A 15,073-nucleotide genomic window follows, 5' to 3' on the forward strand; every position below is an offset into this window, starting at 1 on the left:
TTCCAAGAAAAGGGAGACCCAGAACCCAGATTTGAGAAGGGGATTTTAACTGGTCTCCCTTGTCATCATGTCTGTGCTAAAGAAGCCCCTATCCTGTATTACTCCCCTTCGTTAAATACCTTACTAAATTAAAAGGCCAATGAAAACTAAGAAGAGCTTCTTTACCAATCCTAGGGCCCTCAGTCTCAGACACCAACTAGCAAGGTATTCTTCAACAAGGTATTCTTCTAATGTCTCCAAAGACAAATTCATAAGATTCTCACTAACATTTGGTCAGCCCCTTCAAAAATGATTGAGAAGCTTCGCATTTTTACTGCTGACAGGCTTCTCTGATCAAAGCATGTGTTTGAAGAAAAAAAAAGTCTGTACCAATGTATAAGTTACTGAAGAGGACATTATTTAGTTAAACCCCTCAGAAGCCAGAGGGAAGGAAGATATATATCTTCTTAGTAACCACACACTATTTTTTTAATGTGCATATACTCTCTAGTAACAGAATCTCACCTAAGTGGGGCCGGAGAGATAGCACAGTGGTAGGGTGTTTGCCTTCCAGGCAGCCGACCCAGAATCTCAACATAGGAATGTTAGTCATTTCCTCCCACCCAACCCCACACTAGAATTCTACTGAATGCTAAGGGCAAACTACTTACCTGCTTTTGATTTTCCCATGAAATAATGCATGCCACAATGTGCTATCACTTCAAACCCCAGACTCCCTTCCTAGATTAAAAAGTAATATATGAATATAACTTACAATACAACACTGAACATCAAAATCCTAAGGCTCTCAAACACAAAGACACTGGCCTCTTTTAGCTTGATCAATCATCCCTTTAAAGCAGAAGCTAAACATAAAGGAAGGCATATCTGGGCTTCACTAGACCTTCAGTAGGCTCTGAAGGGTCTCCCACAGGAAGGCAAGCTTGGTGGGTTCTCTGACCACCAGAGCCCATTAGGCCCAAGACACAGCAGATGCCTTTTTGAGGCTCAGTCTTGGCATGTTCTTAGTAGGTTGTTTCAAATAAAAACTGAGGCCAAGGTTTGTCGCATGCAAGTGACAGCCACACTTGCATGCCTGCAACCCAGGTTTGATCCCCAGTACTGCATGGTCCAACACATAAACCCAGTACAGGTGAGGGGACCCTCTTGTAGCTCCCATCACTGCCAAGTGTAGTGCTCACAACAACAAAACAGTGTAAAAATAAATAGTTTTTTTTTAAACATGGCCACTTGAGCCTTCAGGAAACTGTACATCAAGATATAGCAGACCAGAGCTGCTTGGGAAGCTGAAATGAATTTGTCCCTTCCTGCAGGTCTGCAAAACACACACTAATTCACGCACCTCAACTTTGCCAGAGGTTTCATTTATCTCTAGGATGGGGGGGGGGGGGAGACAATTTCTAAATAATATCCTTAACTTCAAATATGGATGAATGGAATCAACTTATATTTGGTTAAGTTTCATTTTAGAAATCCTATCTGTATACTTATAGACTAAACAGACAGAATTTCTTGAAAACCAACACTAATAAGTGAGGAAAAATCATAATGATGATTGTATGAATGTTCTCATCGTGAAAAAATTGGGATCCAGCATTATACATAATAGCTTGGATCAAAAAAAAAAAAACATAACTAAATGAAAAAGAAATAAACATTAAGGAAAAGTGGGACATGTCTGAGATAAAATCTAAATACAATACAGCCCAATTTTGGAAAGCACTTTCTTAACTGTGAAAACTTTTGGCTTCAGCTTGAGACCACTAAAGAAATGTAAAGATTAGAAGCAACTAAAACTCATTTACCATAGATCTACATGAAGCATTTAATGATCTGATATATATGAAGTCATTGAATGAACACTAAGAATTCAACTAAATTTTCTATAGCAAGCACTTATTCTTTGTTCTACAAATTTTGGAAATCAATGAAAATAAAATCAATTTTACATGTAATACCTTAATTCAGTCACAAAATTTCAAATGACTTTATAAAAGATAGAAAAGCTTTCCAAAGATTTTTTTTTTTTTTTTTTTTTTTTTGTGGTTTTTGGGTCACACCCGGCAGTGCTCAGGGGTTTTTCCTGGCTTCGTGCTCAGAAATTGCTCCTGGCATGCACAGGGGACCATATGGGACGCCGGGATTCGAACTGATGACCTTCTGCATGAAAGGTAAACGCCTTACCTCCATGCTATCTCTCCGGCCCCCAAAGATATTTTTTTAATTTAAGATATAGTAACTAAGACTGACCTAGTAATAGCCTCCTATTTCTTAGGTGGCCTCAAAAAACATGAGCCGATGGGGCCGGAGAGATAGCATGGAGGCATGGTGTTTGCCTTTCATGCAGGAGGTCATCGGTTCAAATCCCGGCGTCCCATATGGTCCCCCGTGCCTGCCAGGAGCAATTTCTGAGCATGGAGCCAGGAATAACCCCTGAGCATTGCCGGTGTGACCCAAAAACCACACAAAAAAAAAAAGAGCCGAGTTTAGTTCAAAAATAAAAAAACCTCAAGCACAAGATAATTTCCTAAAAAATAAATGAATAATTAATAATAATTACAAAAATCCTAACATTCATAATGTTGCAAACCATACCTTGTTTGGTGCAGAGTAAATCTGTAGAGGTATTGTAAAAATGGCACCTATATTTGTAGTCAAAAATACATTGGTAAACAGATTTATGGCAATATCTTTAACAACAAGTTTCAAAGAAAAGATATTCCAACATCCTGGAGGTAGAAATAAAGGGCCAGTGAAATTCAGAATCTAAAGAAAAAGAAACAAGACAAATTACTTTTCCTAAAACTAACAATGACTGAGTCATCTTAAAGCATGATACCAAAGTTTTTCCACACTAAAAACGTATTTGTATGAGGCCAAAGAGATAATACAAAGGCTAAGGTTTAATTTGCATGTGTCTAACCCCAGTTGGATCTCCAATCCCCAGCACTGTCAGGCGTCAAGCTTAAGAATAGTCAGGACAGGGCCCGGAGAGATAGCACAGCGGTGTTTGCCTTGCAAGCAGCCAATCCAGGACCAAAGGTGGTTGGTTCAAATCCCGGTGTCCCATATGGTCCCCCGTGCCTGCCAGGAGCTATTTCTGAGCAGACAGCCAGGAGTAACCCCTGAGCATTGCCGGGTGTGACCCAAAAACCAAAAAAAAAAAAAAGAATAGTCAGGACAGGGCCCGGAGAGATAGCACAGCGGTGTTTGCCTTGCAAGCAGCAGATCCAGGACCAAAAGTGGTTGGTTCGAATCCCGGTGTCCCATATGGTCCCCCGTGCCTGCCAGGAGCTATTTCTGAGCAGACAGCCAGGAGTAACCCCTGAGCACCGCCGGGTGTGACCCAAAAAACAAAAAACAAAACAAAACAAAAAAAATAGTCAGGACTATCCTCAGTACTGCAGATGTGCCTAACCCATTCCTCAAAGCATATATCTTAAATATACATATAATTTTTAAAATTCAGTATTATGTATAGGTGAAATAATACATTTATATTTAAAATAAAATATTATGTATTTCAAATAATACTTAATATGCCCTTTTTTGCGGGGAGGGCCACACCTGTTGACACTCAGGGGTTACTCCTGGCTATGCGCCCAGAAATTGCTCCTGGCTTGGGGTACCATATGGGACACTGGGGGATCGAACCGCAGTCCGTCCTAGGCTAGGGCGCACACAAGCCACCACCCCGGCCCCTTTAATATGCTATTTTTTAAGTTTGTTGTTTTTTGAGACACACCTCACTGTGCTCAGAGATCACTCCTGGCTCTGTTTTCAGGGAACATTTCTGGCAAGGTTCAGGGACATAAGGTGCCAGAAATCAAACCTGAATTGGGTAAATGGAAAACAAACACTTTATTCACTATACTATACTATCACTACAGCCCCTTAAGATGACATTTTAAAATTTCATAAAAGAATCTTGGGGGCCGGAGAGATAGCATGGAGGCAAGGCATTTGCCTTGCATGCAGAAGGACAGTGGTTCAAATCCCGGCATCCCATATGGTCCCCAGAGCCTGCCAGGAGCAATTTCAATTTCTGAGCGTAGAGCCAGGAGTAACCCCTGAGCGGTGCTGGGTGCTGGGAGAGAGGGAGAGAGGGAGAGAGGGAGAGAGGGAGAGAGGGAGAGAGGGAGAGAGAGAGAGAGAGAGAGAGAGAGAGAGAGAGAGAGAGAGAGAGAGAGAGAGAGAGAGAGAGAGAGAGAGAGAGAGAGGGAGGGAGAGGGAGAGAGAGAGAGAGGGAGAGGGAGAGGGAGAGGGAGAGAGGGAGAAAGGGAGAGGGAGAGAGGGAGAGAGAGGGAGAGAGAGAGAGAGAGAGAGAGAGAGAGAGAGAGAGAGAGAGAATCTTGAAAACTTCAAAAGTGGTATTTTGACAAATACTTATTTTATCATGAACCAGATTTAATTTTTCTGAAGACAAGCTTTTAGTATCAATTATGTATTACAAGAATTTTTAATAGTGGCCGGTGAGGTAGCGCTAGAGGTAAGGTGTCTGCCTTGCAAGTGCTAGCCAAGGAAGGACCTCGGTTCTATCTCCTGGTATCCCATATGGTCCCCCCCAAGCCAGGGGCTATTTCTGAACACTTAGCCAGGAGTAACCCCTGAGCATCAAATGGGTGTGGCTGGGGGAAAAAAAAGAATTTTTAATAATGTTAAGAACAAGTAACCTTTAAAAATAAACCTGGATTCCTCTAAGCTCCTTGAATACATAGCTTAATAGGAGATGTAAAAATAAGTCTGATTACTGTAAAAATCCATTATGAAGCCAAAAAGATAGTCTAACTGGTAGGGAGGGCACTTCCTTACACAAGGTTGACCAGGGTTCAATCCCTGGCATTCTATATGATCCCCAAAGCCCACCAGGTATAACTCCTGAGTCAGGAGTAACCCTTGGGCATTGCTGGGCATGGCCCCCAAAAATGAAAAAAAAAAAAATAATCATAAGTAAATTGAATTTTGTGAATATTAATTTCACTATACCTGACTTTAAACAACCTTTACAAAAGGCTAAAACTTGAATAAAAAAAAAAACAATACTTGGATATCCAATATCCAAAAATATCCAATACTTACATAAAAAAAAAAAACTTGGATAAAAATACGTACCTTTAAAATGTGCTTGGTCTCTCTAGAAACAAAGACATCATTTAGCACAACAGGACTGTCAAAATGGTTGAGGTACCAGAGGGACCAAACTCCTGATGTGTTCTCATGAGTCTCTAAGTGAAACTGGGCAGCAGACATGTCTAATTTGAAGTACCTGTCAGTACAGGAGGAGAGAAACAGCAAGTACCATGAGAACTGCTGCAAACATGGACCCCCACAATCCCTACTGTGACCTTCCAGCTCTTAAGCAGAACATATATGTGCCCAAGGGAAGCAACCAAGTCAAGCTGGCTCCCAGAGGCTAATCATGGCACTACTTCATGACACATCAAGACCATGAAGCGCCTCAGAAATGCCAGTGGGAGTTACATGGCTGCCAGCTGTGAACACAGTTCCACACAGAAACACTGGCCTTACTCCTTCCATTCCTCTGCCCAGGTGTCAGAACAGGGAGGGCCATCTCACAGTGAAGAGTTTTCAAAGAATCAGGGCAGTTATGTTCTGTAATCACTTGAGAGACTCTCCCACACAGACAGACAGACAGACAGACAGACAGACAGACAGACAGACAGACAGACCCACACACACACACACACACATATGATTCATAGAACATGCTAGGAGAACATTGCAGAATTCACTGACTCACCCATGAACCACAGGTGCAGCAAGGCAGGAATTTAGTGTTGGAGTGTTCTTTGTTTTCTTCATATCTTCTTTCATTCCACATGACGGAGCTGTTTTATGGAACCAAGAAACAGGTAAAACCCAAGTGTCCTTTCTTTCTTTGTACCCAAATAAAAACAAGATAGGTGTTTTCCCTATCATTTCCCAATTACTTCATTTTTCTGACTATTAACAACAGGCACTGGAAGAGATGGTCAAATATATATAAAATACTTAAATTCCCTAGTGTACAAGTAAGCTAATTCCAGCCTTTGACTTCCACTCCCTAAACTCTGTGTAGCAATCCAAAATGTCAGGACTACCTACCTGTGTAAGGAAGCGGCACCTCCATCAACATATTTATTTCCTGCGCTTCTAAACCACCAAGAGACTTATAACACAAGTCAAAATCCCAGACTGAAGAAAATTTATTTGATTGGCTCTGCACCCGAGAGGCCCTGCTGGATGTTGGCACCACATGGGACCCTAACACTGCTGAGAATGACCCTGAGCTATATCGGGGCGTGAACTCCCCCAATAACAACAACAACAACAACAACAACAACAAAAAGGCAAAAACCTTCCACCTGTGGCATCATTATTTTCATCAAGCTTCCTCAGAGAACCCGCTCTTCAACCTTGTTGCATTTGTGGTTGTAAGTCATTCACAGAAGCAACAAGAGATCCAGGGTGGCAGAGTAAGATGACGAACTGATACTTATCTGTACCTTTGCAAGTAAAAGAGGCAATTTTTGTAAAGTTGGTTGCAGAAGTAGGCAAGAGAACTGGTTCAAACTGCAGCGACAGCACCTCTCTCTGCGACAAATGATGTATGTCCTGGGACCAAAAATAAGACAAAAGTAAGAGTATTACTCGCAGGTAGGAGACTATAGCATGTTTGAATCAGCTTTGTGCAATCCAGAACAGCACCAAGTAGCAGAAGTGTCTGAAATAGCAAAAAAGAACAGTGACTTGGGTTTCTTTCTCAGCGCCTGAAGAACCTTCAAGTCCGGCAATCAAATGCACACTTGTATGTTTGATTCTGATACGAGGAAAGGATAATTACCTGTATCCACAGAAGGTTGTTTCCTGAATGCAGCACATACATATTCACAGTGGAATCACCTGCCGGGAAGAACCAGAGCAATGAGATGAAGAGGAGGAAGATTAAGCCCCTTCCTGCAGAGACTTCAGCCCCTCCACTTTCCTTTTGAACACTACCCAAAAAAGGACTGTGCAGATGCTTTGCATGCAGGAAGCCTGAGTTCAAGCCAGCACTGCAGGATCACTGAGCCTGCCAGAGAAGCCCTCTGAGCACCAAGATGGGAGTAGTCCCGAGCACCTCTTCGTATGGCCCTCCCCAATAACAACAACAAAATACACACACACACACTGCAGTTATAACTAGAAGTTCTATTTTGTTGTGTTCTGGTATCCATGTGAGTCTAAAGAAAAAGGACCCCATTGGGATGGATAATAGTATAAGATATAGGGCTTTTGTCTTGCATACAGTCAACCTGGGTTCGATCCACTGCACCACACATGGCCCCCATGCCCCTTCAAGAATAAGTTCTGAACATCACTGAGTGTAGCCTCCCCACTAAAACAAAAATTTCAAAAATAATGGGGCCAGCATGGTGGCATAAGAGGTAAGGTGTCTGCCTTGCGAGCGCTAGCCTAGGATAGACCGCGGTTCTATCCCCCCACGTCCCATATGGTCCCCCAAGCCAGGAGCGACTTCTGGATGCATAGGCAGAAGTAACCCCTGAGTGTCACCGGGTGTGGCCCAAAAACCAGAAAAAAAAACAAAAACAAAAATAAAACTACCCACGTGGGACATAACCATAACATAGCAATAAGGGCACGTGCCTTACATGTAGCCAACCTGGGTTCAACCCTGGGCATCCCATATGGTCTCCTGAGCACTGCCAGGAGTGGTTCCTGCGTGTAGAGCCAGGAGTAACCACTGAGCACTTCCAGGTATAAATCAAAAACAAAAAAGCAAACAGAAAACAAAAACAAAACTGAAAAACTAGGTTACTTCTGTGAAGCAGCATACCATGGAGACAAAAGCTTCTCTCTGCTGGGCTGGTATCCAGGAAAAACCAGCAGTCAAATTCTTTTTTTTGTTTGTTTGTTTTTGTTTTTGGGTCATACCCAGCAGCACTCAGGGGTTACTCCTGGCTCGACGCTCAGAAATTGCTCCTGGCAGGCTCTGGGACCATATGGGAACCCGGGACTCAAACCACTGTCCTTCTGCATGCAAGGCATAACACCCTACCTCCATGCTATCTCTCCGGCCCCCATCAATGACAATTCCCACACGATTTAGTCAACTGAGCTTCTGGACCTCATAAAGTGGGGAAAGTCAGGATGCCAAGCAGGGGACCAAGGCGGGATGCTAAGGACACAAGGCATAGTGGGAGCCTTACAACTATGCAAGCCCTGTCTGAGCTCTGTGGCAATCCTCTTCCCATCCGCCCTCTCAAATGAGTCTGCAGGTGCATCAAAACACACATATCAGGTCGGAGCAATAGAACAGTGGGGAGGGGTTTGCCTTGCATGAGTCTCTGCAGATTCTATTCACAGCTTCTCATATGTTCCCCTGAGCACCACCAAGAGTGGCCCCAAAACAAATAAACAAAAAACTCCACAAACTAGCCAAGTGGATCAATCAGAAGATGAGGGACAGGGGCCGGAGAGATAGCATGGAGGTAAGGCGTTTTTGCCTTCCATGCAAAAGGTCATCAGTTCGAATCCCGGCATCCCATATGGTCCCCTGTGCTTGCCAGGAGCAATTTCTGAGCATGGAGCCAGGAGTAACCCCTGAGCACTGCCAGGTGAGACCCAAAAACAAAAACAAAAAAAACACACAAAAAAAAAAGAAGATGAGGGACAGGTACAGAATAATCTCTCATGTGGGATACAAAGACACACAGTAAAGGGTAACAAGTGACTATAGGCAGCAAAACTGGAGAGTTAGTCTAGAGAATTGAGCTTGGGCTGAGGGTAGGAGATGAAAGGGGTGCTGGGGAATTGGCCCTCTTGGGCCCTCTGGTGCTAGGTATAATGCTCCAACAGTGTATTTTTGAAACTATCATGAACAGTGCTGTAAATTGAGGTACCACAATGGGGATTGAAAAAAGAAACAACAACAAAGCAAGGGACAGAGAAAAGTCACAGCAGTAAGTCAACCCAGGTTTGATCCCCACATCCCATATGTTTTGCCAAGCCCCACCAGGAATGATCCCTAAGCACAGAACTAGAAATAACCCTTGAGCACTCAGGGTATGGCCTCAATACAAAACAAAATTAAAAAGCAATGACAGGGGCTATAGTGGTAGGATGTCTGCTTTGTACACGGCTGACCTAGGACAAACCTAGGTTCGATCCCCAGTGTTCCATATGGTCCCTCGAGCCAGGAGCGATTTCTGAGCGCATAGCAGGAGTAACCCCTGAGCGTCACCAGGTGTGGCTCAAATAAACAAAAAACAAACAAAAAGGGCAAAAAAACAAAACAAAATCTATCACCCAGATGATTCAAAAAACCTTCACCTCACCTGAGGTCTCAGGTTTGTCTGTAGCAACATAGACAATGGCGAGGTGGTCCAACAGGTCTTGCGTGTCCTCTTCCAACTCCTTTGAGGTGTTTTCCATGGTCACAATTAGGCTCATGTGTAGCCGCAATACATCCTCAGATTCTAGAGAGCAGCTCTGCGGTGGAAGAAAGGGGGGCAAAGAGGACAAATTCATTTTGGCATTTGAGGAAAAAAATGGCACAAAGAAGGACATAGATATGCTGTAGGAAGAAATGAGAGAGTTTTTGTATGGGTTTTAAGAAAAATAAAAGACATTTTTGCAACAATCCTCTGAGACAGAGAGAGGAGGGCTGGAAGTTCCAGCTCACTTCATGAAGCTTACCACAAAGAGTGGTGAGTGCAGTTAGAGAAATAACTACATTGAGAACTATCATAACAATGTGAATGAATGAGGGAACTGGAAAGCCTGTCTAGAGTACAGGTGGGGGTGGTATGGGGTGGAGGGAGATTTGGGACATTGGTGGTGAGAATGTTGCACTGGTGAAGGGGGGTGTTCTTTACATGACTGAAACCTAGCCACAATCATGTTTGTAATCAAAGTGTTTAAATAAAGATAGTATTAAAAGGGCCCGGAGAGATAGCACAGCGGCGTTTGCCTTGCAAGCAGCCGATCCAGGACCAAAGGTGGTTGGTTCGAATCCCAGTGTCCCATATGGTCCCCCGTGCCTGCCTGTCTGTCTGAGCAGATAGCCAGAAGTAACCCCTGAGCACCGCCGGGTGTGGCCCAAAAACAAACAAACAAACAAACAAACAAACAAAAAGATAGTATTTAAAAAAAAAGAAATGAGAGTATTTTTTCCTAAGGAGACAGACAGACAGACAAGCAGGTAGGGAGAAATCAGAAATTTCCAACTCACCTTGAATTGCTGACACACACTATTGTGTAAACTGCATTCCAGTTGTACCTGCAAGAGGCTGGTATTAGTGGTCTCTGCCTGAAAAAGAAGAAAGGGTGAGAAGAACTTAAAAGGAGCTGCTAAGTTGCTTCCAGCATGAACAGTGAACAATCTTAAGGCAGACAATATTCAACCATCTGCTGAACTTGGGGGACTATTCTAGAAATACAACCATGAACAGTAGAGAGAGAAGGGTCCCTAGTCACCAACCTTATACTCTCCAAAAAAATCAGCATTCAACTAAGGCAACATAAAAATTCCTCTGATGGCAAAAATATTAAAAAAAAAAAAAAAAAAAACCATACATACACAGATGAACAATACAGCTGGGCATACCTGGCCACTCTGTTTAAAGAAGTGTCTACTTTCATTTAAACTGGATTCATCCAGGGCTTAGCTGGGCACTAGAACAAAACCCAAAACCACAGAGAAGCTTCAAACTGAACCTGATCTCATTCTGAACACATGGAAGAGAAAAAGCATCTGAACAGAATGCAGAAGTCTGATGAGTCAACAGACCTCAACAGGGGCTGGGGAGAGTGTTTAAAGAGCTAGAGTGCATGTGGGAGTCCCAGAATGAGTCCCCAGTACCTCATGGTGTCATAAGCACTGCAAGATAGGACACCTGTCAAAAACTAAACATATGAAAAATCGTTAACAGTCATGTAGAAGGATTCTATTTGCTCTCAAAAGACAACAAAAGGGACTAGAGTCACAGTCCGGTGGGCAGGATGCTTCCATTGCATGTGTCCTTTGCAAGTGGCGCCAACCCAGGTTTCATTCCAGGGCCCCAGGTGGTCCCCTGAGCCTTGCCAGAAATGATCAATCAACACTGAGCGAGGAATAAGCCTTGAAAACCACCAGGTAGGCATTAACATGTCATGAGAGCTACAGATGTAAGGTGTGCAGCTTATGAAAGGCTGGGCCATGGGAGTCTCTTCTGTTCAGTTTCTAGGTCTGCACCGGATGGCCAAGGCAACTGTGGCAATCACTATGATAGCATTGCAAAGAGGCTCCTCAGGAACCAAAGAGATAGTGCAGTGGTCAGTGCCCTTGCCTTGAATGAGGTCAACCCTGGATCACGTCTCAGCACCTCATAGAGTTCCCCCCTAAGCCCTGCCAGGAGTGATCTTTGAGCTAGGAATAAAAAGAGTACCACCAGGTGTAATTCCAAACCAAGAAACAAAATAAAGATGCTCCCCAAATCCTAGGCTCTCCCTTCACCATCTCTAAACACCAATTCACTTCAGGAAGATTTAGTGTTCAGTAGAAGCTCAATTATATTTATCTTGTGAGATTTATACAAATTGACCAGGGTAATTGTATAAAAACACATCTTAAATGACATTAATTGTCACTCAGGCTTTTAAAACTACAAGGAAAAGAAGATAAATGACACTTTGAAATGCAGTAAAAGTATTCTAGGAGTTTAGCCAGGCTTGTTAATGGGAGCAAACAGGAACCAAAGGCTCTTTAGCAGGCATTGCTGCTGGTGTCAACTAGACTTAGGCGCTTATGGGCAATTTGCAAATGGCACTTGAAATCTTAAGAACCAGATTTTTTTTTTTTTTTTTTTTTGGTTTTTGGGTCTCACCCGGCAGTGCTCAGGGGTTACTCCTGGCTCCACGCTCAGAAGTCGCTCCTGGCAAGCATGGGGGACCATATGGGACGCCGGGATTCGAACCGATGACCTTCTGCATGAGAGGCAAACGCCTTACCTCCATGCTATCTCTCCGGCCCCATTTTTTTTTGGTTTTTCGGGCCACACCCATTTGATGCTCAGGGGTTACTCCTGGCTAAGCACTCAGAAATTGTCCCTGGCTTGGGGGAACTACATGGGACGCGCGGGGGTGAGGGGGGGGGGGAATCGAACCTTGGTCCTTCCTTGGCTAGTGCTTGCAAGGCGCCACCTCGCCGGCCCCAAAAACCAGATTTTTTTTCATCCACCTTCTGTCCACAAGACCCATCGTTAAAAACAAAAACAAACAAAAAAGGCAAAAACAAAGAGAAGCTCCACCCCTATCCCCCACACATCTTGGTTCAGTCCAGTGCTGTCACATTTAAAGGTAAGGCACTATCTCACCAGCAGGCTCCTCTCCATTTCAGCTCCTCCTGTACCCAGTAAGATTGGACTCAGTCTCTGTCCTCTTCCTTCACCTCCAAGGGAAAATCTGATAAACCACCCACAAACCACCCTGGTACAATTCTCCACTCATGTGTCTTCAGGCACAGCAAAGTAACCTTGGGGGGGGGGGGTCCCCCAAATCCTCCCTCATCCAAGAGCTCTCACCTTACTAGGTCAGTGCTTCAACTTACCACCTTACTTCACAAGGCTGTGGAAACCAGAAACCTACTTACCAGTTTTACCTCCCTACTTAACCTTCCCAAATCAATCCAGAATCAACTCAGAACTGGCTAGACCTCCTCCAATCCCTTCTCTTCATTTGGCACAGATTAGCCATCAGAGGCCAGAAACTATATGGACCAGATCCAAGCTGCTCTTTACTTTTGTGAATAAAGTTTTATTGGAACACAGCTATATGGGCCAGATGCAGCCTGCCAGTCTGATTTGTGAATAAAGTTTTATTGAAGCATGGTCATGTGAGTAAAATAAAGCCAGCCAGTTTGCTTTTGTGAATAAGGTTTATTAGAGCACAGCCAGGTTCTCAAGTGTCTGTGGCTTTCATACTACACCAACAAAGAAAGACAAGAGGCAACAGAGATCACATGGCCTGCAAGGATAAAAGGAACTCCTGGCTTTGCAAAAGTAAGTATCATAGGAGGAAGAACTTCCCCCATCTCCCTGGACCCCACTCTGCTCTCTCCTCCACACTGTGTTGAGTAAGTTCATAGGAGTACAACACTACTATTTTGAACCCATGTCAGATTTCCTCCTTTACTCCCAGTACAGATACAGGGACAGGCTTGGTCTCAACCTGTCTATCCTCCCGCCTTTGATGTCTATGTACTGTTTTTCTGTCTTGCCAACTGAACCAGCTATTCCTCTCTTAATTCACTTCCCCATCTCATCACCCACCTAACTTCTTCACCACTGGCCCCAAAAAGATTCCTTCTATTAGCTGGAAGTATAAAACCTGAATCAAGAATGGGAATTCCTTGCCTGGAGGAAGAATCTCAGATCCCCACTAGGGGGCGTGCCGGCACCTCCACCTAACTTTTACCCGGGAGACAGAAATACCCAGAGCAAAGCAATTTCCAACATCCACATATAGACAAAGAAATCGCAATGACAATGTTAATGAGTGAGAGAAGTAGAATGCCTGTCTGGAATACAGGCAGGGGCTGGGGGAGAGGGAGTTGGGGAGTACTGGTGGCCGAAATGTTGCACTGGTGAAGGGGGTGTTCTTTTTTATGACTGAACTACAATCATGTCTGAAATCATGGTGCTGAAATAAAGATATTATTTAAAAAAATGAATTTAAAAAACAATTGCAACTCCAAATAAGTGCCAGTCACAACCTGGGGGTATGCCTGGGTAGATCATGAAGACAACCCAAAACCACCTGTCACTGTGAAACCTCCCACAACAGTAGCACAGGAGAGTGAGTCCACACACAGCAGCACTTCATGAAGTGTAGGCTGTGATGCCCCTGAGAAGCCGGAGGCTTGAAGCAGGCAGTAAGCAGGAGGCCAGTAGAAATGGGGGACGAATCTCCTCTCTCCTCTCCCCTCTCTCTTCTTCCCTCTTTCCTCCCTCCTCTCCCCTCTCTCCTCTTCCCTCTTTCCTCTCCCCTCACCTCACCCCCCTCTCCCATCCTCTCTCCTCTCCCCTTCCCCCCATCCTCTCCCCTTCCCACCTCCTTTCTCCTCTCCTCTCCCCTCCCCTTCTCCATCCTCTTCCCTTCTCCCATCCTCTCCCCTCTCCTCTCCCCTCTCTCCACCTCTTCTCTCTTCTCCCCCTCCCCTCTCCCTCCTCTCCTCTCCTTTCTCCCCTCTCCCATTCTCTCCCCCCTCCTTTCTCCCCCCTTTCCCCTCTCCTCTCCCATCTCCTCTTTCCCCTTTCACTTCTCCCCCTTTCCCTCTCTGCCCCTCTCCTCTTCTCCTCTTCTCTCCTCCCCCCCCCCCCACACATGCACACTGTGATGTGGTCATGAGGTCCTGAATCAGGTTGAAAAAAAGAGAAAAAAAAAAAAAAAAAAAAGAAATGGGGGACGAGTGGGGTTATGCAGTCCCTGGTAGTACTCAGGGACTATTCCCATTTCACTGCTTGAACCCAGGTTGGCTGGTGCAAGTCATGTGCCTTTACTCTTGTAATCTGCCTCAACAGCTCCATCATTCTATAGTTTTTCCCCAAAAGAATCAGAACAGAATATGTCTCCTGTGTCCTAAAGTCTGAAAATTCTCCACCATAGAAGCAGGGGTTTAAACCCAGGCCCAGACTGAGACCACAGTGAAAAGCAGCAGCACTCACATGACTTCCTCCCGGTGTGGGATGCAGAAGGGGTCAGTTTAGAGAAGCCACAAGAGGGGAAACCCACCACCTTTCTTGGTAGGGAGTGGTTCCTTGTATGTGGAGGCCAGGAACAGTGTGATTTAGGTGGGTGGGTAGAAAAGGCGGGCATCTTTATGCTTCAACTAAAAGGAAAATGATGGTTGATAGCCTGGACCATTCAGAGAACATCTAGTAACATCCGAGGGTCTGCACCCATCTGTCAGCCTGAAGAAGTTACAGAAGACTTAACTTTAAGTCTTTAAATTTAAGGGGTGAACTCTCTAAGTAGGAAATGTTGTCACTGATGGGTTAGGGCTGGTAATAACAAAACCCTGAGGGATTCCTCT

At 44.4% G+C, this 15,073-nt stretch overlaps 1 protein-coding gene across 1 annotated transcript in view; it reads right to left on the reverse strand.

Annotated features, from left to right (window-relative positions):
• Positions 1-15,073, reverse strand: part of TMEM131L (transmembrane 131 like) — a 156,724-nt gene that overhangs the window by 41,700 nt on the left and 99,951 nt on the right. The window contains exons 8-15 of the mRNA XM_049769635.1: positions 10,235-10,312; positions 9,339-9,492; positions 6,845-6,903; positions 6,507-6,615; positions 5,762-5,849; positions 5,113-5,266; positions 2,596-2,766; positions 651-720 (exon numbers count right to left, since the gene is read on the reverse strand). Coding sequence (XP_049625592.1) covers positions 651-720; positions 2,596-2,766; positions 5,113-5,266; positions 5,762-5,849; positions 6,507-6,615; positions 6,845-6,903; positions 9,339-9,492; positions 10,235-10,312 — 883 coding nt within the window. The remainder of the gene's footprint in view (positions 1-650; positions 721-2,595; positions 2,767-5,112; positions 5,267-5,761; positions 5,850-6,506; positions 6,616-6,844; positions 6,904-9,338; positions 9,493-10,234; positions 10,313-15,073) is intronic.

The sequence above is a fragment of the Suncus etruscus genome, chromosome 3, assembly GCF_024139225.1.
Source record: "Suncus etruscus isolate mSunEtr1 chromosome 3, mSunEtr1.pri.cur, whole genome shotgun sequence".
In the NCBI taxonomy this organism is placed as follows: Eukaryota; Metazoa; Chordata; class Mammalia; order Eulipotyphla; family Soricidae; genus Suncus; species Suncus etruscus.